A 25424-nucleotide genomic window follows, 5' to 3' on the forward strand; every position below is an offset into this window, starting at 1 on the left:
GTAGTCACGGGACTGTCCCACATCAGCCCTTCTCCTCTGCATGTCCTTCCTGACTTCCCATCCCACTTCACCCCCACGCCACTGTCCAGTCCAGTCCCTCCTCCCATTCTGCCGCACTGCAATCTCAGATCCCAGCACTCACCACCATCCTGTGGGCAGGCTCCTTTCCGCCTGGTTCACCTCATCACGCTTGACTGGCCATGTGTTCTAGGCATCCACCAGCATTTGCTGGTCACGAGCACATGCTCTTTTCTGATTGCTTTCCACTCAGACCAGTTCAACCATTTTTTGACTTCCTGACCAGCTTCCTGCCTCCTGCAACATCCTCCTCTCCTTCCACCTCCCAGGCTTCTTCCATTCATCAGCTGGAGTCACTATCATCCACACACCAGACCCACACACTCTGCTTCCAACCCCACACGCCATCCCATTTTGTTGTTTGTCCACTTTCAATTGAGAGCCCTGGTCCATGCTCCACCTTCCTGCCTGTTCTCACTTCCCATCCCCTGGCCAGAACCAGTCCCTTCCATTTCACGTCTCAAGGAACAGTCTGGTCCCAGTCCGGACAGACTCTCAAACTCCCGCCCGATCCGGCCTTCCTGTCCTGAATCCTGGCCTTCCCAGCTTCCTCTGTCCTCACTCTCCTGCCACCATTGAAATTCAAAGTTTTGACCTCTTCTTTCCGAGACTTCCTTGAAATTTTCAGCTGTTTCCTGTGCTTCCTTCACTCTGGCAGTGTCTGGCCCTGTCTCTGGAGTGCGTGCTCTGTACAGCAGAACATGTGGGTCCTCGCCAGGTATCCAGTTTGTTAATCTATGTCTTTTATTGTGAGTTGATACTACCGACGCCGAGACATCATGAACAGCGATCACCCTGCTTCCACTGTGCCTTCCCAGCCCGTCCCTCCCAGCCCCTCCATCCACAATCAGTCCAGATCTTCCGGCTCTTCCTCACGCCACCTCGATCCTGCCTCCTGGGACCTCCGCCACTGGTCTCGACGCCGAGTCATGTGGACCTCACCCTGGATTCTCCATCCTTCCACCTTCATCCTTCCCACCTGGGCCAGATCTGCCTGTGTGTCAGCCTGCTTTGTGCCTGTCCTCTGGCCTGTGTCTGAGTTCAGGCAGGTCACTGGTTCAGCTCTTCGAGTTCTCCATCTTTCACCACCTGCCTCCTTCACGGGAGTCTGCCTGTCCTGCCTCACTGCGCCTGCAGAATCGTCTGTTCACTGGGTGCTGGTGCCCTTTCACCTGACTCTCTGCCATGAACCTTCCAGACTTTGTCCAACCAAGATTTCATGGCAAGTTTCTCATGTCTGGCCTCACTATTTCAATCCACCACTTTAAATTTCAGTGATCCCAAAAGCTCCACCAGAGAACTATGCCTGATACCAGCAAAGAATTTTGACAGCAAATTAACTCGTGCACTAATAATCCTCCTTTAAAGATAATGTAATGTAGTTCAGAAACAACACTTCATAATAGTCATGAATACAACCATTTGGGTAACCCCAAGTTTCAGATCCTTTACTTGCATCACAGTGAGTGACAGATTTTCTGTTGGGCGATCAAAGTCTCACTTCCTTTTCAAATAGCTTTGAACTTGAACCTGAATCAGCATCCCACCTTCCTCAGTCCTGCTCAGCTTCCTGCCTGATTAAACAGTCTTTTAATTTCAATTTCACTTTATTTTAAAAATTGCAGATGCTGTTTGACGAACTGACTAAAAAGGTTGTTCTTAAATATGAACCTATATTGAGAATATTCTTTATAGCATGAATCAAAATGTTTCAGACTCTGAATCACCAGTTTGCTCAATCTAAATGTTTAACTGTAACACATCTTGTCTTCGACACTTCCACATTTCCAGCCTGCTCTTGGCCCCCACTGCTCAAGCAATGATTCTTCATCTTCCTTTTCCTTTGATAGCCTTTCTTGCCTCTTTCATAGCTTCTCATTTGAACATTGGGGTTCATGCTCTTGCAATAAGTATTTTCTGCTTATTTTCCAGTGTATTCGTTATTTTGACATGTCTATTCAAGCTAGTGGCACATACTTATTTGCACTATTATTGTTAGCCTTTGTTCAAACAATGTTGATATGTGGTCTGACCTTCAGTGACATTATATTATTCTGCACATGATTTCAGCAAAATGGTTTCTTTGAATTTTAACTTTTTTTGTTGTTCTTTTTCCCCTTCTTTTTCCTCTTCCTCCTTCCTCCTCCTCTTTTTTTTTTTTGATGTTGTTGTTTTACCAAAATAACCTTTCTGCCTTGAAATAAAACAAGTGCTTGAATAGATGGATGCTACATTATTACATAAACTCTAGTATATTTCAGCTTTAGACATCCATCTTTGGTTAGCCTTTTGTTCTATAGTCTTGTGATGCTTTTGTATTAGAGTTGTAATAGATTGCTACTAGATTGTCCTAATCTCCTTTTCATCCTAAAGGCTGATTTCCTTTCCATAACCAAATCATTTGTCAAATGAATGAAGTAGTAGTGTATTTGACTAATTGGTTTGTGCTTACCAATGCATTTTTCTAGTGTTATAGCAGCATGCTTGACTTTCTATATTAAAAAAAAAAAAGACCAGAGTATAGAACTTGTGGTTGAGCCTTTTAAATTTTTTCTTAATATTGAATATATTTTAGAAATTTAGAAAAATATCTAATACTGTACTCACTTGTTCCTCCGATTTGCCATTTAATGTGAAAAGTGTGAACTCTGGAAGTTATTAAGTTTTTATTTTTCAATAACATCTTCATTTTTCACACATCAACTCAGAGTAGGTACTTTATATGTTTTCTAGGACTGGCCTAACAAAGGACCACAAACTGAGTGTCCTAACCATCAGAAATTAATTTTCTCACAGTTATAGACTTCTATTAAGTCTGACATCAAGGTGTTGGCAAGATTGATTTTTCTGAGGGCTTTCTCTTGGGTTTGTAGATCATTTCATATTGTGTGTGTGTGTGTGTGTGTGTGTGTGTGTGTGTGTGTGTGCGCTCGTGCGCGCACGTGCATACATGTATGGTTTTATGAGCTTTTAAAAAAAGATTATCATCAGTCATTTTGAATTAGGGCACAGCCGTAAGTTAAGCCATACGTTATTATTTTATCATAATTATTTTCTTAAATGTCCCAGTTCAACATATTACGTTTTAAAGGATTGAATTCAGCCTCTCAGATATATCTTTTCCTTTTGTTTCTTTGAAGGGAGGATATTGCGTTTCTAAAAATGTTGCTACATCAAGTATGAATTTTACCTTTGTGTATCCAGCACATGGTGATACAGAATATTGGCTAGGAAATATTGTATTGAGTTAGTGAATAATTAAATCATATTCTACTGGAGTAAAGAAATTTTGGTATATTTATTACAAGGTTAATTTTAGTACTCATGTACACAATTACATTGAAATGGTTCTACTGTCTTCCTAGTTCTATTATATAATAAAATATAATTTAATATAAAATATATATTTTTGAATATGCATAACATATATATATACATATATATACACATATATATGTGTATATATATATATATATATATATATATATTATACTTTCTTAGACTTAAAAATACAGCAGTTTGAGAGCTGAGGCTGTAGCTCAGTAGTAGAGGGCTTTCTCCTATGCATGATACCTTAGGTTCAAGTCCTATTACTCCATGCGCGCGTACACACACACACACACACACACACACACACACACACACACACACACACACAAACATACATTCACATATATCTTTAAAATATACATATTGAATTTTAATATATTTATTTTATTAAAAAGCTAAGAAACTTATTTTATAGGTTAATTTATTTTTGTTTTTTAAAGCATGCTTTAAGTCACTGACTATGTAAGAGGATTTGTTATATTTTGATATATAAGACATCCATTAATATTCTTTTAGAATTATTAATCATTTCTAATTGATTTATGTAGAGACCCCAAATGCTTAGAATTAGAATTCCTCTACTGATATACTTCTTTTGAGAGTAAATGTCTGACTTTTCTGTGTCATCGATGTTATTTTAATGTCAAGGTATCTAGCTCATTGGGGCCATTCTCTGGTCCACGTTAACTATAGCCAACACTGATTGATTAACCAGAGATTCAAATGGCCAATAGATAAAGAACATTTAACATTAGACAACTGAAGTGTTGAGTGTATTGATTTTGTTTTTTAGACAGTGAAAGTGTTAGATCAGAGATTATTTCTTTAGCTTGGCTATTTTGTGATTTGGAGTTCATGTGGATTTAAAAAAATAAAATTTCTGTTTGTTACTGTGCTTTCTGTAGGGACTAGCATTACAACTAACGAGTATAATTTTAAACCTGAGAGGAGCCTTCTATCAGGGGGTAGAAATACTACCTGGGAGGATTCCTTTCTTTTTCACACATATGGTAGGAGACTTAGATATAGATTATATTCAGATTAATTAAGGTTCATTGCTTGGGAACATTTTGAGTTTATAAATCATATTTTTTTTGAATTTGTTTTGCATTGATCTGACTAGATATTAAATCTGAAGAATAGAGTAAAATACAATTTAAAAGGACTTCTGTAATTTTTTTTATGTTTGCAGTCTCACAATTTGCAAGGTTTTATCTTCCTCTGTCTCTGTATCTGAAGCTCCACTTTAGTGAGGATTGTCAACAGTTTGAGGACTCTCCGATCCATGTAGCAAGTTCCACACTATCTGGGTAGACATAGCAGGATTCTGTCTCAAAAAACAAACCAAAGCCTACAAGAAAGTAAAGTATAACTCTGTGCTATGTCAGGAGATGAGAATAGCAATAGTCCATAAAACAAATGCTTGATTTACAGAATTTATTACTGCATAACTTATAGTGTGATTTTGTTATTGTTGTTTTAAAATGAAACTAATCACAAGATGTTGGAACTGTACATGAGTATTATTTGGTTTTTGTTTTTGTTTTTATTAGCGGGAAGATTTGGTTAAAGAAATCCCTATTACACAGCATGTTAAAGAAGGATATGAGAAAGCAGATCCCGCACAGTTCGACTTGCTCAAGGTTCTTGGTCAGGGATCTTTTGGAAAGGTAATCCTTTTTCTACATGTGTTTTTCTTGATATTTAACAAAACTGTGTCTATGGGCCTCAAAGGATGCACATAAAGGTGATAGTTTTATGTATTTTTGTTTATGCATAATTCTTTATCAGCACAAAAACAAAACAAAAACCCAAACCACATCATACTTCTGTTTGTCAGAGGATTCTCTTTTTATTAACTTGAGTATTTCTTATATACATTTCGAGTGTTACTCCCTTTCCCGGTTTCCGGGCAAACATCCCCCCCTCCCCTCCCCTTCCTTATGGGTGTTCCCCTCCCCACCCTCCTCCCCCCATTGTCAAGCCCCCCCAGTCTAGTTCACTGGGGTTCAGCCCTAGTAGACCCAGGGCTTCCCTTCCACTGGTGATCTTACTAGATATTCATTGCTACCTATGAGGTCAGAGTCCAGGGTCACCCATGTATAGTCTTTTAGGTAGTGGCTTAGTGCCTGGAAGCTCTAGTTGCTTGGTATTGTTGTAATATGGGGCCCCGGTTTCCTTCAAGCCTTTTCCAGTTCTTTTCTTCGATTCCTCAACGGGGTCCTATTCAGTCTTGTGGTTTGCTGCTGCATTCTACTTCTGTATTTGCTGTATCTCTGGCCAGTCTCTAGAGTTTATCTACACTTCTGCACTTCTTGCTTCATCCATCTTGTCTAATTGGGTGGCTGTATATATATGGCCACATGTGGGGCAGGCTCTGAATGGGTGTCCTTCAGTCTCTGTTTTATGTATTTTATTTGTGTTTTATTCAGATTTTGTTATACTGTTCCATAACAGTCAAGGCTTTTTAACCCCTTGAGCTTATATTACTCTATGTAGGAAACATGGCATGTTCTTTGTTGTTGTCTAAATCATTTACTTGATTTCTATGAAGATATTTTATGTTCTTTTTGTGATTTTTTCCTGGTCATTTTTGTCTCTGTTACTTAGCTCTGCATGAAAATTTAGAATTTATGCTGTAATTCTTGTATGCACTCATAAGCTAACCCATTATCTCTTACCGCAAAATAGAACTAGCATAGGTGATTTAGAAATCATGTGAGAATTTTTGCTTTGAAGAATCTTTGAGAAAATGAATTCATATACTCATTATTTGTATTTGTTTGTTAAGTATTTGGTAATATGTTTCATGGAAAGGAAGTATATGAATATGGATCCTGAATCTTGTGTACCTATAATCAAGGACATGGTAATTATTGAATTCATATAATAAGTAGCTGTTAGAAAGACAGAAATAATCGCTATTTCTGGAAAAGAAAGAAAATATCATGGTAGCTGAGATTTAGTTACAAAAAGGAAAAGTAAGGCAATCAGGCAGTGAATACAGTGATGAAGACATTTGTAAGGAAAGCTATGTACTGAGTGTGTCAGTACTTTTATGAAGTATATTGGTGAATATAAACTAGACATTAATAATTTGAATACAGTCTATTACCTATATGATATTGGATATATCATAAACATAGAAATACTTACAGGATAGAAAAGACAAAATGAGATGGCTTTGTCTATGAATGATGTAAGCTAAATATGATGATCTTGGTTATCAGCTTGACATACTTCGAAAATGGAACCTCAGTTGAAACACTGTATCCATCGGTTTAGCCTGTGGGCATGTTTGTAAGGTATCTTAATTAGTGGTTGATGTAGGAAGACCCAGCACACTGTGGGTGGTACCATACCTGGGTAGGTGAGCCTGGTCTGTATAAAGGAGGTGGATGAACAATCTGGAGGAAGCATGCCAGTCAGCAGCATTCCTACATGGTCTCTGCTTTCTTTCTTGCCTTTCATGCCCTGGCTTCTTTCCATGATGGACTGTAATGTGTAAGCCAAATAAACTCTTTAACCCTCAAGTTGTTTTTGTCATGGTATCTATTACAGCAGCAGAAAACAGAGACAGGGGTGGAAAACAAAATTAAGAGGCTCTATTAAGAAGTTGCTGGTGTTTGTAGACTAGTTATTATAAAAGTAACTTGTAAATTAGGTATATATTCTATATAATTTTATTTATTTATTTTTATAATTTTATTTTAATGTTTCTTAGAGTATATATTAACTTAGAAGAACAGAGATGAAGTTTTTAATATCAAATTAATAAATGCTTAAATATTTGACAAATATGATTGCACAGAAACATTTCAAGTTATTAAAACTTTTGTTATATATCTTCATCTGTGAATTTATTTCTTGCTTTGTCTTATAAAAGATTTTAAGAATTCCATAGATAAATAACAATTGAAATTGAAAGCAAGTAGCCTAAGGTAGATATGCTGTTGTTTGCCTGAAACCCTGGCATATTGGCAGCTGAGGAAGAAGACTGATTTGGAGGTTAAGCCCAGCCTGGAGGCTACAGAGTGGTTTGAGCCCAGCTTGGGTACATAATGGGACCCATTCTTAAACAAATCCAAACATCAAAGGGAGGATAAAACCCAAAAACCAAAATAAGAGACAGAAATAATAGAGTAGGAAAGGTGACACAAAGCCTAGAATACACATTTTTATTTACAAATGTATTGCATTGGGCCTGAAAGTCTAAGCAGGCCAGACATGACATTGACAGCCACTATAAAGAAATAAATTAGTATTAACAATATCTGTTGGGTAGAAACCTGTTAAACAGAAAAGATAAACTTTTATTATTGATCTTAATAAAGAAAATAATGTATAACAAAATTATTATTTTTCAAGAACATCTTCATATTAAATGTAACACTATGGTGTTAAAAAGTTGTATGTTCAGTTCTTAAATTTATACAACATTTTGTATAGGAATATCGGTTTAAGAAATAGATCATTGAAACCCCTTTTAAATTCAGAGTACTAAGGTACAAAATAGTGAGGTTTATGTAGTTTATCAACCAAAAAATATTTAGAAGGTACCTTTTGTTTTGCTTCTTAGGATGTGAACATACTTGCTTGTCAGTATTGCATCATTTGTGTAGGCATTGTGTGGGTGTGACTTGTTATATGCTGAACATATTCAGAATTTGGCCAAGGCGTGAATCAGACAAGTGTAGGCCCAGTTCCAAGAAACTTTGGGCTGTACAGGCTTACTTAAGTATAAGCAATAGGAGTTTTAGATCAGGTAGTTTTATGACATTAAATGTTTGAGTCTATTTAATGGGAACAAAATCCTACTAATGCCAAAGTCCTATAAAACTGCACATTAATAAAACAAGGTTTAATAAAATGAAGATTAAAAGAACAGTTCAAATAAAAAGTTATATGAAGCAGAACTGATTCATTGAGAAGATTAAAAAATGGAAAATAAGATATTTAAGCTTACTTGCTAACAGTAGGATTTATTGTTCACGTTTTTATTGAGATACTTTACCATCATGATTAATTTTACCTGGCAGGTAAGCGGTGCCTCTGATTATTCTTTGTTATAAAATAAGATGCCCAAGAACTTCTAAAACAAATGAAAATTCATGGCAGTAGCACTTTTTGGTCTTTATTAAGGCCTCAAATTTGTTTGATTTTGTTACTAATCTCTTGAATCACAAGTTTTTGTATGTCCCAAAAAGCTTGTCTACTTCTATTATATTTACACTTTGATTTGCTGAATTAAGGAAAATGTGAGCAAATATAAAGTGCCTAATTATAAATTATAGTATAACTACATTTATATGTATTTTATAACAGAGAATGTAATGGCAAAAAATGTGTAGTGCATAGAAAGCATAAATATTTTCAAGTTTAGAGGTAATACTAGTGGGGGAATATAGAAGAATTTGGAGGGGACTTAGTGGTGGGGTGGGCTTGATCCAAATACATTATAATCTCAAAGTGAATGATTTCATCCCATGTTTTACATTTTTGAGATGTACATTCCTTTATCTTCTGCCAGCTGTAATCTTTTCTCCTTCCTCTAACTAATTTAATACAGCTTGAACAAGCTTAACAAACAATATAAGAGCCAGGAGTTGGTTAAGTTCTTGATTAAAGAAAGCATGACATTCGGAGAAATATGATGGGGTTGGAACAAATTGGGAGAATAGGGGTATATATAATCAGAATACATTGTATGAAATTCTCAGGAATAAATAAGAAAATATATTTAAAGTGGTCAAGTGGCTTGAACTGTGAAATTCACTTAAAAATATTTCCTCTGTTAGGTTTTTCTTGTTAGAAAGAAGACTGGTCCTGATGCTGGGCAGCTCTATGCAATGAAGGTGTTAAGAAAAGCTTCTTTGAAGGGTATGGAATTAGAAAGTTAATTAGAATAGAATTGACCAAATGCTTCATATTGCTTGTAAGGGGAATAGTTGTAAGGGAAGTTGTCTTTAGCATTGTTAATTCTAGTTATCAATTGATACTTCTGGGGTTCTCTTTACTAAGATTATGAATAAGTATCACATTTCAGTCCTTATGATTTTAGTTCGAGACCGTGTTCGCACAAAGATGGAGAGGGATATACTGGTAGAAGTAAATCATCCTTTTATCGTCAAACTGCACTATGGTAAGCAAACCTTATATTTATGGAATTAGAGAACTGTAATGTTTTTCAGATACTACTGTAAATATCATGTAATATATTCAACAATATAAAATATACCTGAAATGTATATGAATAGCTAGCTTTTAGTTGAACTCATTGTCTTAACTTGGTTAACTTAATTAAGGTAACATGAAATGTCTTCCAAAATTCCATCAAGTATTAGGGAGTGGATCTTGAAGTCTCATCTCATGGCTGATGAACTGTTGGCAATTGCTAACTGTTGGTAGAGTCAGTTTTCTTCAGCAATGCAGTCTCTTTTTTTTTCCATCTTTATTAAATTGGGTATTTATGGCACTATACCCATGCTCATACTAGTAATTCTATGTGAATTCTAAACTTCAAATGAGCACATAAAATTGGGAGGCAGTATTGGTGGGAGGCTATGGGAGGAATTGGAGGGAAAGAAATGGGGGTAAGTTTGTTCTAAACACATATGCATATATGAAATTCACAAAGAATAAAAATGTAGAAAATATAGTATTTCTAGATGAGATGAAGGAGTACTTCCAGTGATCATAGGCTACTGTGATAATTTATATTAAACATTCAAATGTTTATTTATCAGGGCAGTATTTTTTGGCTGTAATCAGGAGAGCTAGCTATGTGGTTTTATTAGTCAACTATTTTGTAATACTTAAGAGGTGAGATCAGTCAGAAGCAGCAGAAATCATGGGGGAGGGATGTTTGGGATCAGGCATTTATGAATTTGAATCATATCTCTATTGGTAATGTATCAAAGAGATTTATAGATATGATTTTACTAAGGAATAAATAGATCAAAATAAAGCATTAGTGCAGTTAACTATACCATTTAATTTTGTGCATTTAAAATGTAACATATACTGATTATTTTTACTGTAATTTTGACAAAAGTGTTTTAAATATTTATCCAATTTATATAAATTACAAGAAATGCTGACTCCCTAATTTTTAATTCTTTCATAAAGTAATGGAATAAAAGTAGTATTTTAGAACCTCTTAGAGTCTCTGACATGTCATGAGATTAAGAATAAACCCCTATTGTGGTAAAATACTGTATTAAATGAAGAGGGTTGCAGAAGTGAAACAAAGCCATAATTTCTAGTAATGTATAAAGAATGAAACTGTGTAAATGAATATGCAGAGAAAAGTAAAATACCACAAAAGAGGCAGGAAGTACAATTAAACCTCAAAAGTAGCCATAATTTTGATGGAGTAGAGATTAAAGATGCTATATGGAAATGTGATGAGTTGGGAGGCTCAGTAGAGGAGGTGACCATATTTTTGAGCTTTGTACAATGCAATAGGTCAGATTGGGAGACAAATTTTAAGCAGCTGCACTAGAACAAGATACTTCATTATCAGGATAATTTTTGTGGTAGAATATTTTTGTAAAGCCACATACAAGATTGAATATGTCCTGGAAAGAAATATATACCTGTATTAAGACTGGATTAGTGGGTTTTATTTTGATATATTATCTAACAGTGGACCATATTAATATATAATTGTTTTATGATGTTTGATAATAAAATTAAACATGTTAATCTAAAGTATGGCGAGTTGCTGCTATAACATTGTAGTTTCTGATTAGCTTTTTCAGACTGAAGGTTGGGAAGCTATTACTTATTATTGGATTTCATTAGGGAGGAGATGTCTTCACAAGATTATCCAAAGAGGTGAGATCTTCCTTATAAATTTGTTAGTATATTTTATTCAAACAAACAGACCAAAAAAGTTATATCATTTTTCTGTAGAAATTTGAAAGAGGTTTTTATCACTATAGATAGTATTTATTGATATGTCGGTTGATGCTTTATTATGTGTCTTTCAGATCATCTCAGACTCCTAGTTACTTTTCTCTGAGATGAAAGAATTGAGTGATGTAGATAGGAACAAACCCTAGAACTTTGGCTGCTCGGGCTACCTAAATGCTGCTGGTAGTGTTTAACTTATTCATTTAAAAGACTTATTAAGGTATAGTGGCATTGCAATAATGGTATAATCAGTTACACAATTTGATATATTTTACATTTTCATAGAACTGTGAGATCATTATTAAAATAAAATATATTATTGCCAGAAGTTTGTAATGTATTCTTCTCATCCCAACTCTGCTCTTTCTGCTGTCACTGTTTGGTTTATATTTCTAACAGGTTATAGAAACAAAATTATAATATATTTCCTTTTTGTCTGGTTTAAATCATTATAATTATTTTGGTTTATCCATGTTGTTCGTGTACCAGTTCATTCACTTTTATTGGTGAGCAATACCCATTGTATGGATGCACCATGTTCTGTTTATTTGCTTGTTGATGAATGTTTGAGTTATTGCAGTTTTTGGTAGTACCAATTAAGCTGCTGTAAACATTCATGTACAAATAATTGTATTGACATATGTTTTCATTTCTCATGAGGAAATATCTAGGAATATAACTGCTGGGTTACATGGTAGGTGTAAATTTTAACTGTGAAGACATAGCTGGACTGTTTTTCCAAAATGCTTATATAATTTTTACACTTCACACAGCAGCATATAAGAATTTCAGTTGGCTTCACATCCTTGCCAACACCTGGTATGATCAGTTTTCTTTTCTTTTTCTTTCTTTTTTTGTGTGTGTAGTTTTGTTGAACATCTGGTGAATATATAGTGTTACCTAATTTCTGAATTTCATCACTAATGACTAATGATTTTGGGCATCTTTTTCTGAGTTTATTTTCTGTCTATCTTCTTTGATAAACTGTTTAAACATTTGCCCATTTTAAATTGAATTATTTGTTTTCTTCTTGAGGTTCCAGAGTTCCTTATATAGTGTAGATGTAAGTCTTTAATCATATATGCTGATTTAAAAGGTTTTCTTCTGGTTTATACTTTGCCTTTTTAGTATTATATTATCTTTTGAAAGCAGAATTTCTAAATTTTGGTGCAGTCTGTTTAATAATTTTCCCATTAAATTAATGGTTTTTAATATTCCATGTAAGAATTGTTTACCTAATTGTAGGTAAAGATTTTCCTGTGTATTCTAGAGATTTCCATAGTTTATATTTATATTTATAGTCTTAATTCACTTGGGGTTATTTTAATGTGTAGTTGTGTGAGGAAGTCTTTTTCTTTTTTTATTTTATTTTATTTTATTTTTTTATTAACTTGAGTATTTCTTATGTACATTTCGAGTGTTATTCCCTTTCCCAGTTTCCGGGAAGTCTTTTTAAAATTGCTAGGACTGTCCATTTCTAGCATCGTGGTTAGGAAAACTTATCCTTTCTTCACTGAATTACCTTATAATTTCAGTGAAAATCAGATTGTCATACATGTGAAGGCCTATCTTTGGATACTCTGTTCTGTTCACTGATTCGTTTGTCAGTCTTTACTGATTCTCTATGAGATATATCTGGAGGTCAGTGGGCTAATCCATAAGCTTTGCTTTTCTCGTGAAAATTGTGGGCTCTTGTGGAGGTCATTTTCATTCTTAATTTTTAAATTCAACTTTCCATGTTCTAGAAATAATAATTTCATGAAATTTGGTTAGATTTCACTCAACCTGGATCACTTTTCACAAAACGGACATCTAAAATACATAGAATTTTCTAGACATGGATTCTTTTTCCACTCCATTAGCAAATGCCTAATTTTAGCAGTGATTTTTTTTTTTTTCCAGTGTATCGGGCTTGCACATCTTTTGTCAGTTTTCTTTTAGTGCTTTCTGTTTTAATGATGTAAGTAGAATAGTTCTTTTAATTTCATTTTCAGTGGGAAAAACAATAGATTTCCTATATTGAGTTTGTATCTCATAATCTAGTAGAATTACATATTCTGGCTGCTTTTTATATAGATGACAAAAGCTTTTGTGTTAATTACTTTTGGCAGGGTGCTTTATTCTTTCATCTTTAGATATCATGGATTTATTTATTTTATTTGTGACCTTGTTAACATTGGCTTGAACTTTCATTTGGATTTTGAATAAATTTGATGGGAGCAGACATTCTTATTGCTTCAAAATAGAAGGAAGCTTAATTTCACTATAAATCGTAAAGCTATATTTCTGTGTTCTTTATTTGGTTCAGTTATCATCTCATTCTATTGCGGGGAGATGATTTATTAGATGTTTAATAGATTGTCACATGCATTTAATTGAGATTTTTTTCTGCTTAATTTATGATATGGGGAATTAGGAAATGGTAACCCAACCTTGCATTTCTGAATGAATGCCACATAGACATCAGGTATAATTACTTTAAAATATTATTGGATGTGTGCTAAATGTTTAGTACATTTTCTGTTTCTTTACTTTTTAATTTTTTCTTCTGTTTTTATTGAATGTGTATGGGTGTTTTGTCTGAATGTGCAATTGGGCACCAGGTTGAGGTAGTGCCTGTGGAGACCGGGAAAGGGCGTGATATCCCCTGGACCTGTAGTTAACTGTAGTTGCAGATGGCTGTAGACAGACATGGTGGCTGTGGGACTCAAATCTGACTCTTGAAAAGCCATCCAGCCCTCTTAACTGCTGAGCCATCTCTCCACACTGTTATCTAGTTTTATAAAAAAAGTACTTATTTTGTTTTATGTTTTCCACATTTGTTTGTTGTATCAAGAGTAATTCCTGCTTCATAATTTGGATAAGAATTTTTTCTTTGAATAGGATTTTTCTTCAACTTTACAGTACTATTTATTTTATTCAGTATTAATTGCTAATAGTGATTGATAGAATTCCTATGTGAAGTCAGTTCCATTGGTAAGTTGTTTTGGCCAAAACATTCTTCTTGGTAAGGTGTTTAACCAAAAGACACTTTATATAATAGACCTGTGGGCTGTGTATGAGCTTGTGTCTTTTAAGGAATGTATTTGTTCCATCATATTTGTAACTATAGGTTTTGTATTAGTTTGTTGTTGCTTTTGCTGTATTAAATGTTATGACCAAGAGGAACTTCTAGAACAAAGTTTATTTTAGCTAGCAGTTACAGAGGGAGAATACATAACAAGAGAGGTGTGCAGCAGAGGTAGGAAGCAGAAAGTTTCTGTCTCACTATGGAAGTGAGGCAAGGCTATTAATGTGCAAAGCCTGCCCTGATATTCTTTCTCCAGCGACATTTCTTGTCCTAAATGGTTTATAACCTCTACAAACAGTGCAAACAGCTGGGGACTAAGTGCCAAATACACAAACAGCTATGAGATTTCACATTCATGCTATTATATTCCCTTGTTAGCTTCTCTCGTAATCATAGAGTCCTTTTTTGTGTATGACTTTCACTCCTTATGGTGGTACTTTGTCTTCTCTTCTTTGGCTCTCTTGGCTTTGCTAGAAGTTTATCAGCCTTATAATTGTTTTTATGAAGCACACGTTTGGCTTCACTGATTTTTGTTATAGTTCTATTTTTGTTTCTTTTATTCGCATTATGACTTCCTTTGTAGTTACTAACTTTTTCATTGATTTGAAGGCCTCTTTTGTAATGCAACCATTTAGTATTATAAACTAAGTACTGTTTTAATTTACTCCTGATATTTTGGCCCTTTTACTTTGTTTAATGTATTTTCTCATTTCTTTTATTTGACTTATTGGGTATTTGAAAAGATATTTAATTTATATATATATATACGGTTATTTTCCGGACATCTCTTGTCGGGTGGTGGAAGGTTCATTAAATATGAACCAACCTGTTGGGTCAGGTTGGTTAGTAGTGGTTGCTTTAGAAATTGAGACTGTAATACATACTATACATGTTTTTATATTTTAGAAACACATGAAATATTCAAATTACAGATTTGTATAATTCTTTAATTTCTACCAAAGTTTAAAAGAAATTTTTATGGGTGGCATCCTTTCTTGATAAGAAGATGATTTCATTATTAAATGAATTACTTGGTAGTTTGATGACTGTCTTTTCAAAAAGCAGCAGTAGCTCAGTTTAACTTTGTATCTTCACTTTAATTGTAGTTTTATTTATAGCAGTTAAAAAGTACTTATAGCCTCCTTGATTTTTTTCCAATTTGAAAATGTGGGTTTTTTAAAGTGAGATATTAGGCTTATTCCACTTATATGTGATTATATATTTCAATATGGTACTCTTTAAGCCTACTATCTAACTTATATTGAAACAATTACAATAATTACAGTTTATTTTTGTCTCTGCTGCTAGCTTGGTAGTATTCCCCAACATTTTATTTTGTTATTTTTGTATTTCTATTAAATTTAAAATGTGAAATTTTAACTTGGTGTCAGGGACATATGGTCTTAATAACAGTTGCCATATTCATTAAATATTTTTCATGACTTATTTTATAGCTCAGTGGCAGCATACTTGCAAGGTTTATCTTTTCTCCCTCCCTCCCTTCTTTTCTACTTCCCTCCTTCCTTCTTTCTTCTTTCCTTTCTCTTTCTAGAACTGGTAGATATTATTGTGTCCCAGGCTGATGTGGATTCAAGGCTTTCCATTTCAGCCTTCAACATGTTGGGGTTAAAGGTGTGTACTACTACATAGATATGACTTTGTATTCGATGGTTGGTAGATACTGTGAATTTAACTTTCTAGCATAATAAATGCTTTGTCATTTTGATCATATAGGCTCTTTTTTATCTTTAGTACTGAAGAATTAAACACTGAGCCTCTCACATGGTAGGGACTCACTCTTTACTTGTACCCTCCAACTCTAGGTCTTGCATTTAAGCATTTTCACTTAGGACTAGGACAACATTTACTATGGGGATAATTTTCCTCACTATTCAAATGACAACCTTTTCTAATTACTCTAAACGGCATCCTTGGAATTACGATTTATTATCTTGCTTTCCAAACAAGGCATGTACTTTATCTTCTTGAGCTTAGTGGGTTCTTTTAGTCTTTTAAGACTATATTTTCTATTGAGCTCAGATAGTTTGTATTGATCCATGATTGAGACTTTCTTATATCCGTCGGGCAGTCTTAGTGAAATTTAATGTACTAGATGATGAAAAAAATTTTTTGTGCTTCTGGAAATACACTGATGCTTGCTTGAAATATAGAAATAGTTTTATCTTTTCAAGTCTTCTCTTAAAATTTGTTGGAGTGGACTTGAATATTTAATTAGGATTAACTTTGATCAGCTATTAAAGCCAAGTCCTTCTGGTTATTCTGATTCTATGTGTGTGATGTTTTCTGCTCTACTCGAAGATAACAACAGCTATTCATTGCCCAATGTAAGTTGCAAGGATTGTTTTCTTGATTCTTTTTCTGACAGCATAGTGTCCTCATTCACATGTACTATGCACCCAATCTATATCTTTGGAACTATTCACATGTCTTGAAAGGTCGTTCTGCAGTTTCCTTTGCTTAGGTATTTTGAATTCTCTTCTCCAAGACTCTTGGCTCTAACTCATTACTTCAGAAAACCTCTGAGCTCCAATTGAGTTAGATCGCCCTATACTACTACTTGGAAAATTTCCAGGTAGTAAGCTTGTACAGTCATAGGACATGCCACATTTGTTACTCATATCTCAGTATTTCACTGTCTTTTGTTACTAGATGTCCAGTGTCTTGAGAAATATCATTCCATATATTTTGTCCTGTGTTTTGAATGTTTCAGGCAGGAGAATAGCTTCTGTTCTTGTCCATTTTATTTTGTCTTGAAATGATAGTCTCTTAGCAAAGTTTTAATTGGATGACTGTAGTTCAACATCCAACTTTCAGAATGTATAATGTTGAGTGTAGGAGAGCTACCATTGATTCCCCAGAGCTCTAGAACTTGTGATAAAGGAACAATGTATTTATGGCATGCTAGTCAGTGCTTAAGTGGCTGAGGTCTCTGGCTTATATCTGTCTACCTCCAGTGCAGAACTTGGCATGCATGACCATATATTTTGTACTGTAGGACATAATTTAGCATGTAATAGGGTCTGTCTATGACCCTTATCCAAGGGGAAAGTTTAAAGAAACTTATAGAAGGACAATGGTATATCAAGGCTCCAGCATTCATTATTTCTTATGTTAGATTTTAAATTGTCACAAATGTTTATGAAAAATTCTTACCTGTAGTCATTTCTAATTTTCTTTTAAACTCTTCAGACTTCCATTCTCGATGTGGGACTTTCTAAATCATACTAGCACAGAGATGCAGTCAGTAAGTTTTCATTCCTAAGTCTGGAATATTAGGTAAGAGCAAGCATTTTAAATGCATTTCCCAAAAGACAATAAATTAGTTTATTTATTGAATAGACAATAAAAAACTGATTCAGTACTTAATTCTACAGACAGCTTTTTATAAGTAGTTGATTGTTGGTTATACTTCACTTGTGAATAAAAAGTCGAGTAATCCAAACTGAAGAATTATTTGTGCCTTAGAAATAGACTTTTAAAATTCATTTTAGTATGTATTAAGAAATTTTATAATGTTTGTTCCTTACATTTTAAAAAAAGTACCTGCCTCAATTTTTCTCACTGAAAATACACACAGACACATACCTTCAAATAAATTCATACATAAACATACACAAAATTTTGACCTAGAACTTTCTTTTGCTAATATCATGAAAATATTTCAATTTATTTTTATAAAACAATATTTTGAAAAAATTCATTTACTAGTTTAATAAAATTCCAAACAAAAATCTCAGTAGAAATCCGTGTGTTTAAAATCGACAGTATAATTTCACAATTTATCTAGATAAGGAAACACATGCCAAAAAATTTCATATCATATATACTTTCTTAAAATTTACTTTTTAGTCATTTGGTTTTTTTTCCTTTTTTTGTGACAGAGTCTAGCTGTTAAGAGCCAGGCTGGCCTAAGTGCTAGGATTATAGGTGTGCTCCAATACAACTTTTTTGTTAATTATTAAAAAGTTTCTGTAAGCAAAATTTATAGTTCAAACACATAATCAGGAGAATATTAGCCTTAACCCATGAATACCAACACACACACACAAACACATAAGACTATATTAAAGATGAATCATATTTTTGGAAAATAAATTGTTCAGTGAAAACAATTTATGAGAATTTGGTTAGATAGTTCAAAAATAATTATTAACCCTATCTGTATCATACATCAAGTGGATTTTACCTATAAAATAGAACTGTATCTTAGAAGTAATCACTGTATCCTAAAATAAAATGCAGCTGTGTACTTACGTATTTATCATTGAATGGGCATTTGGTAAGCTTTAAAGTAATAAGGGCAAAACAAACAGATAAAATAAATTTAACTATATAAAATTAAGAACTAATTATCAAAACAAGCACATATTTGAAAACCACTTGTAATTAATATGATAAAAACATTTTAAAGATTTATTTATTTTATGTATAAGTGCTCTTATCTGCATGTCCATCCGCGCGCCAGAAGAAGGCTTCAAATCCCAGCGTAGATGGGTGAGTCACTATGTGGCTGGGAATTGAACTCAGGACTCTGCAAGGCATGATTTCATGATACTTAAATGGCTTCTACCTACTGAACAGAATGTAGGTTAATGAAAAATAGACAACTTCATGAAAACTGGAAAGGCCACAATGTATGGAAATCTCCTTGGTCTATAAATATATTTAAATTTAATCAAATTTAATACTCTTTTATGTCAAATTAATATTTCATTAAGGGATAATTTGGTTCTGTTATAAATAGTATGGCTAATATATTCAAAAATTGTTGATGGGCATGGAAGCTATTGTAACCTTATTGGAAAGAAATTTTATTGTATATGTCAGGAATCTAGACTATGTTTCTTCACTGTTTTATTACTTAGGAATGCATCCTGGTGAAATACAAAGATGTATGCATATATAAGAATATTTATATATTATAATATAGCATATTATCATTATATTTATAGGAGTAAATATTAGAAATAACCTAATTGTTCAGAATGATAATATTCGGCAAATCATAGTGAGCTATTATGATTAATATGCACTAATTTAATAATGATCATAAACAAGTTTGAAATGTATGGGAGTATGCTTATTATATAACATTAACTGAAAATAAATTTCTATATAATACATGATGTAGTATCAATTCGAGTATCTTAATATATACAATCCCGTACACACGTTATTAAGCCACATGTTAATAATGTTTTTTTCTTTTACTGGAATCTTAGGTGACTTTTTTCTTTTGAGGTAGGTTATGAGTAGGTTAGTTAGCAAATGTGAAATAATTTTAGCTATGAACCTAAAATATGAGGGAAATATAGGTGACATACAAGTGGCTTCTGGGGAAAAGGTCATATTTTAGGGACAGGCATTCCTTAATTCATATCCTATGTTTTCTACTTACTAGTTTTTACTTTGGGCAAATTACTTAGTCGTTCTTAATCTCATTTTCCACATATGTAAGATGTTGATAATGGCATATTATAGAGTTTTTGGAAGACTGTAACAAAAGAAAGAATACATAGTCCTGGCACAGATTGCGTCTGGTACATAATTACTTTTTGGTAGGTTTCTTATTTATGTGAGGCTTTCTACAAAGACAACATCAGGATAAGATTGTATGTTTGACAGTATGTGTAAGTAACCTAAGTGATATTTAAAGTTTTGTCATATATTGGTTTTCAGTGGCCATTTGATTGTTCTTCCGCAGAAGTTAAATGAGTAAAAAGTACTTTTATTCTTAATAAGAAGTTGAAGATAATGTTTTATACTTTGATTATTAGAGTATTCAAAGAACTATCCCTGAAACTTAGATAGTGAGAAATATTAATTCTGTTTTCTTCAGTTTTACTCGTAGCATGAATCTGCATTGTGAAATACAGTGACTGTAATCTAAATGGGCAAATTTGACTATGTGGTATATTATTCAAATTTGAGCCTTCCAAATAGGCCAGATTTCAGCATTGAAAGCAGAAGATTTCTAGAAAAAGCTATTTTGTCAATCTGAAAACCCTTGATAACTCTAAAATTTCTGTGTAATGCTTGAGTTGTTGCAAATGTGTGTATTGATTAAATACTCAACTGTGAGTAAATATTGATATAACCTTGTACTAATATCTCCATACAGTTGTACATTTAGGTCCATTTTAGTGAATTTGATTCTTAGAACAATGTTCCTAGTTAAGATTTAAAAACTCAGGGCCTGAGGGTTAAACGACATGTTTGATGCTAAACCTCTAATCCTGATTTTAAATTCCATATGCTTTTTACTTTGTCTTAACATCTTTATTCCCCAACACACAAAGATTGAAAAATCCAGTGCTATTAAGTCCATAAACTTTACTTACAGGTGAGAAGATTCGGATCCTGTTTAGGTCAGATGTGTGCTTAAAATTCTAATTTAAGGGTTATTCAATTTACAACTTGTGGTAGATTAGAAGATTTGAATAGTGGATCTAAAAGGTGAAATTCCTGAGAAGTGCTAGTAGGTGGTAAAGGAGAAAATAGTAGAAACGGTGGAAGGCCAAAATGTTGAAACAAAATATCCCTGATACTTCAATTACCTTGATTGAGTACAGTCAGTATGCCAATACTGTGTATCAAAATTAATATTGATGTTATGAGACTCATTAAAAACCCTAAGTCACTGAAGTGCATTTAATCTTAGATGATACACAAACAGCATGTGTTTCTGGAAGAATTATGTTTAAATTGCTAATATTTGTAAAGAAGTATTTTCTCTAGACAACTAATAACATTTGTCTAGAAAAGTTGTCTGGGGATGCTAGAGGATTGAGGTGGGAGTGGGTGGATGGGAGAGCACCCTTTTAGAGGCAAAGGGGAGGGGGATGGAATGGTGGGGTTCGTGAAGGAGAGACCAGGATCAGATATAACATTTGAAATGTAAACAAATAAAATGCTTAGTGAATTAAAAAAAAAAAAAACAGAAAAGTTCTCTGCTATATAAATGGTTGTACCAATCACAAAATTGAACGATGCCTATTTTATTATAATTTGCCCAGATTTGTCTGTCTGCTGATTTTTTTAAAAGAAGCAAATTAAAAAGTACATAATATAGAAGAATGATCAAATGATAAATTATTATTTTATTTTAGGTTCTTTTTACAGAGGAAGATGTGAAATTCTACCTTGCGGAATTGGCCCTAGCTTTGGATCATCTGCATCGATTAGGAATTGTGTATAGAGACCTGAAGCCAGAGAAGTAAAGCTTTATTCTCCATTTGTATCAAAGCTACCTATATTGACTTTGAAGATTTTTAATATATTGGTTTGCTGTGTGTGCTTCTACATGTATATGCTATGGCATATATGTGAAGGTCAGAGGACAACTTGTAGGAGCAGTTCTTTCCTATTATGTGGGTCCCAGATATCAAATATAGTTTGTCAACTTTGAGGGCAAGTGCCTTTATCTGCTAAGCCATCCTGCTGCCCTACACATATATACTATATAATATATGTATGTTGTGTCTATATGTGTGTATGTATATCATTTCTTAAACTGAAATATATTTAGATATCATTAAGATATTATCAGTTATATGAAAATCAATTATATGAGTGATACAGTTACATAAAATTTACTTTTACCAACTACTCTTTATATACACTTTAGTCTAAATTAATAATTGAAAAATTTCCAGTGTGTCAAATAGTACCTAATTTTATATTTATGCTTTTATATATTTTGTTTCATAATATTTGTGAATTTTTATTTATAGCATCTTGCTTGACGAAATAGGACATATCAAGTTAACAGGTATATACGTTTTCTTATATACTACTAAGTGAATATGTGATCATTTCTTTTTATTCTAGTGCATATTTTTCTTTGTCTACTATCATTTTAGCCTTCATTTGTGTTACATTTTTTGTAGTTAATGGACCAAGATTAATTTAAAGATTACATAGTTTGAATGTATTTTGAGTACATTTAAAAAATCTACAATAGAGGCACTGTCCTAATTTAAACGTATTTTAGGTAAAAATTGTAGATTTTAGTTTTCTTCTAGACTAAAATAATTAACTAAGTATGAGTTATATCTGGAAAAAAAGCAATAGCTTCCTTTTACCTTCCCCTAACGTCTCAGCCGCCTGTTGTTCTACATCCTCATATTTTTATTTTGAGACTGTTCTATAACCTAGTTGATGGAACCATTCAATCTTTACACTTTTTTTTTTTTTTTTATTAACTTGAGTACTTCTTATATACATTTGAGTGTTATTCCCTTTCCCGGTTTCCTGCTGGGCAAACATCCCCTCCCCCTCCCCTTCCTTATGGGTGTTCCCCTCCCCACCCTCCCCATTGCCGCCCTCCCCCAACAGTCTAGTTCACTGGGGGTTCAGTCTTAGCAGGACCCAGGGCTTCCCTTCCACTGGTGCTCTTACTAGGATATTCATTGCCTATGAGGTCAGAGTCCAGGGGTCAGTCCATGTATAGTCTTTTAGGTGGGCTTAGTCCCTGGAAGCTCTGGTTGCTTGGCATTGTTGTACATATAACCTTTAAGTTCCCTTCAAGCTCTTCCAGTTCTTTCTCTGATTCCTTCAAAGGGGGGTCCCATTCTCAGTTCAGTGGTTTGCTGCTGGCATTCGCCTTGTAGCTTGCTGTATTCTGGCTGTGTCTCTCAGGAGCATCTACATCCGGCTCCTGTCGGTCTGCACTTCTTTGTTTATCCATCTTGTCTAATTGGGTGGCTGTATATGTATGGGCCACATGTGGGTAGGCTCTGAATGGGTGTTCCTTCAGTCTCTGTTTTGTTTTTTGCCTCTCTCTTCCTGCCAAGGGTATTCTTGTTCTTTTTAAAGAAGGGAGTGAAGCATTCACATTTGATCATCCATCTTGAGTTTCATTTGTTCTAGGCATCTAGGGTAATTCAAGCATTTGGGCTAATAGCCACTTATCAATGAGTGCATACCATGTATGTCTTTCTGTGATTGGGTTAGCTCACTCAGGATGATAATCTTTACACTTCTAAGCATATTTCTTTACAATAATTCAAGTCTGGAAGTGACCGTAATATTTTAAAGAAATTAATAAATAAATAAATAAACAAGCTATGTGTAATTTCCATGTGATGGGCAATTAAATGTTAGAATAATTAATTTCTCAAGAATTCGGTTAGATGACAAGGACATTTTACTGAGTGGATTAATTTCCAAAAGCTACATATGCTTTAGAAAACTATAATCAAAGAACTGAAAAAGTGTTTTTACAGAGATGTTTGGACTGGAATAGTTTAAAGTAAGTCACTAAATTAAAGGATCTAATATATCAATATAAAAATAAAGGATTAAGCTGTTACCTTGTAAACTGAAGTAAGTATATTAGCAAAAGCATACATACATTCAAATAATTCCATATATCTTACTTTTTCTCTTTCACAGATTTTGAGACGGGAAGTTGTAGTATTTCTGTTTTCTAAGTGCTACATACGTGGGCTTTTCCTCTTCTGTAGACCATATATTCCACTGACTTACTTTTCAATACTATCGCTTATTATATTTTATTTTTAGTGTAATATTTTAAATGTCTTAAGAGAATGGATCTAGTATATTAAGATTAAATATTGTACTGAAAGACATAACACAGATGTTTCCTGCATGTTATTTTCTAGATTAAATCATTGAACATGGTTTGAAAATCAGTTTTGAATGAGTCTGAATTAATTAAACAAAGAGAATAATGTTGGGCTTACATTTTTTCATTTTGGAAATCGGGAGTAATTTGTACCCTGTAAAGCTCATTCTGATCTTCATGGTTATGGACTTATTTCTATTTTCCTTTTTTATAAAGTGTAGGAAATAATTTTAATATCCTATAGTATTCAATTTTAAGTATACATTTCAAAATAGCTATAAAAGAATTTGAAGATTCCTAACCTGACAAATATTTGAGGAAAGGAAAATGCTAATTACTGTCATTTAATCATTGCTTACTACATACTATCAAATTTACTACCATAATCTGTCAATAAATATTTTATGGCAATTAAAAATTTAAATGAAATGAAATTTTAAAAAGAAATTCAATATGAAGTGATACAATGCATGGAGGAACCTTAAACATCTGTTGCTAAATTGAATGAAGCCCCAGGAAAGGTCACACACTATGTTTCCAACATGGCAGCCTGGGGAAGCAGAGCTTCTGGGGAAGTAGAAAAGATCCGTGTTCTCCATGGAGTGATATGTCCTTTCAGGGTGTTTAGTGACACTATAAGTACTATTCTTTCAATTGAAATTGTCACTTTTCTGTTACTATGATGTAAAAGATTGATTTTATATTGATACCATTAGTTCTCAGAATGTTGTAGACACAAATACAAGTTTGCCCATGCATACTGTGCTTTGTCATATTTTTAAAAATATAAATTGATACATCTGTTTATACTTAATATATATGATAACGTTGGTTAAATTTTTTATACCTCAAAATTGTTATAGACCTGGTAAAATATATTGTAAGGGAGAGGATTGGCTGAAAAGTTTTTAAACATTCTTAAAGAGCTTTATCTTGAAATATAGATTGTTTTCTGTTATTTTGTCAAGTTAGCTACCTCAAGAGTAATTTAAGCTAATGCAAATTGCTTTAATTCATTATTTTTTTTTCATATTTCCTACTTCCTGAGATTTTCAGCTACTTTTTTTGGTAACACTTACAGATTTTGGGCTGAGCAAAGAGTCAGTGGATCAAGAAAAGAAAGCCTACTCCTTCTGTGGTACTGTAGAATACATGGCCCCCGAAGTAGTAAATCGACGAGGCCATTCTCAGAGTGCTGATTGGTGGTCATATGGTGTACTTATGGTAAGTTGTATTATTTTCCTTAATTATGTCAATACATGATTAATACTATTGAGGATTTTATTTCTAGCTTTGGGGTCAGCTCAGGAAAGATTTCTTTTGATAATTCATAACTAATTTTTGCACTGTGGTGACTAGCAAGCAAGTAAACAAGGGCTAGGGTTTTAATAGCCTCCTTTAATGTTGCTGCTGAAAAGG

The 25424-nt window shown here is 33.5% G+C and overlaps 1 protein-coding gene across 1 annotated transcript in view; it reads left to right on the forward strand.

The window, feature by feature from the left end:
* Positions 1-857: 857 nt before the first annotated feature.
* Positions 858-25424, forward strand: part of LOC116887974 (ribosomal protein S6 kinase alpha-6-like) — a 48872-nt gene continuing 24305 nt past the window's right edge. The window contains 8 exon segments of the mRNA XM_032889413.1: positions 858-1232; positions 4962-5078; positions 9207-9288; positions 9470-9585; positions 11179-11247; positions 21526-21632; positions 22150-22187; positions 25087-25229. Of these exon segments, the coding sequence (XP_032745304.1) occupies positions 858-1232; positions 4962-5078; positions 9207-9288; positions 9470-9585; positions 11179-11247; positions 21526-21632; positions 22150-22187; positions 25087-25229 (1047 nt within the window).

Source organism: Rattus rattus, chromosome X (assembly GCF_011064425.1).
Source record: "Rattus rattus isolate New Zealand chromosome X, Rrattus_CSIRO_v1, whole genome shotgun sequence".
In the NCBI taxonomy this organism is placed as follows: domain Eukaryota; kingdom Metazoa; phylum Chordata; class Mammalia; order Rodentia; family Muridae; genus Rattus; species Rattus rattus.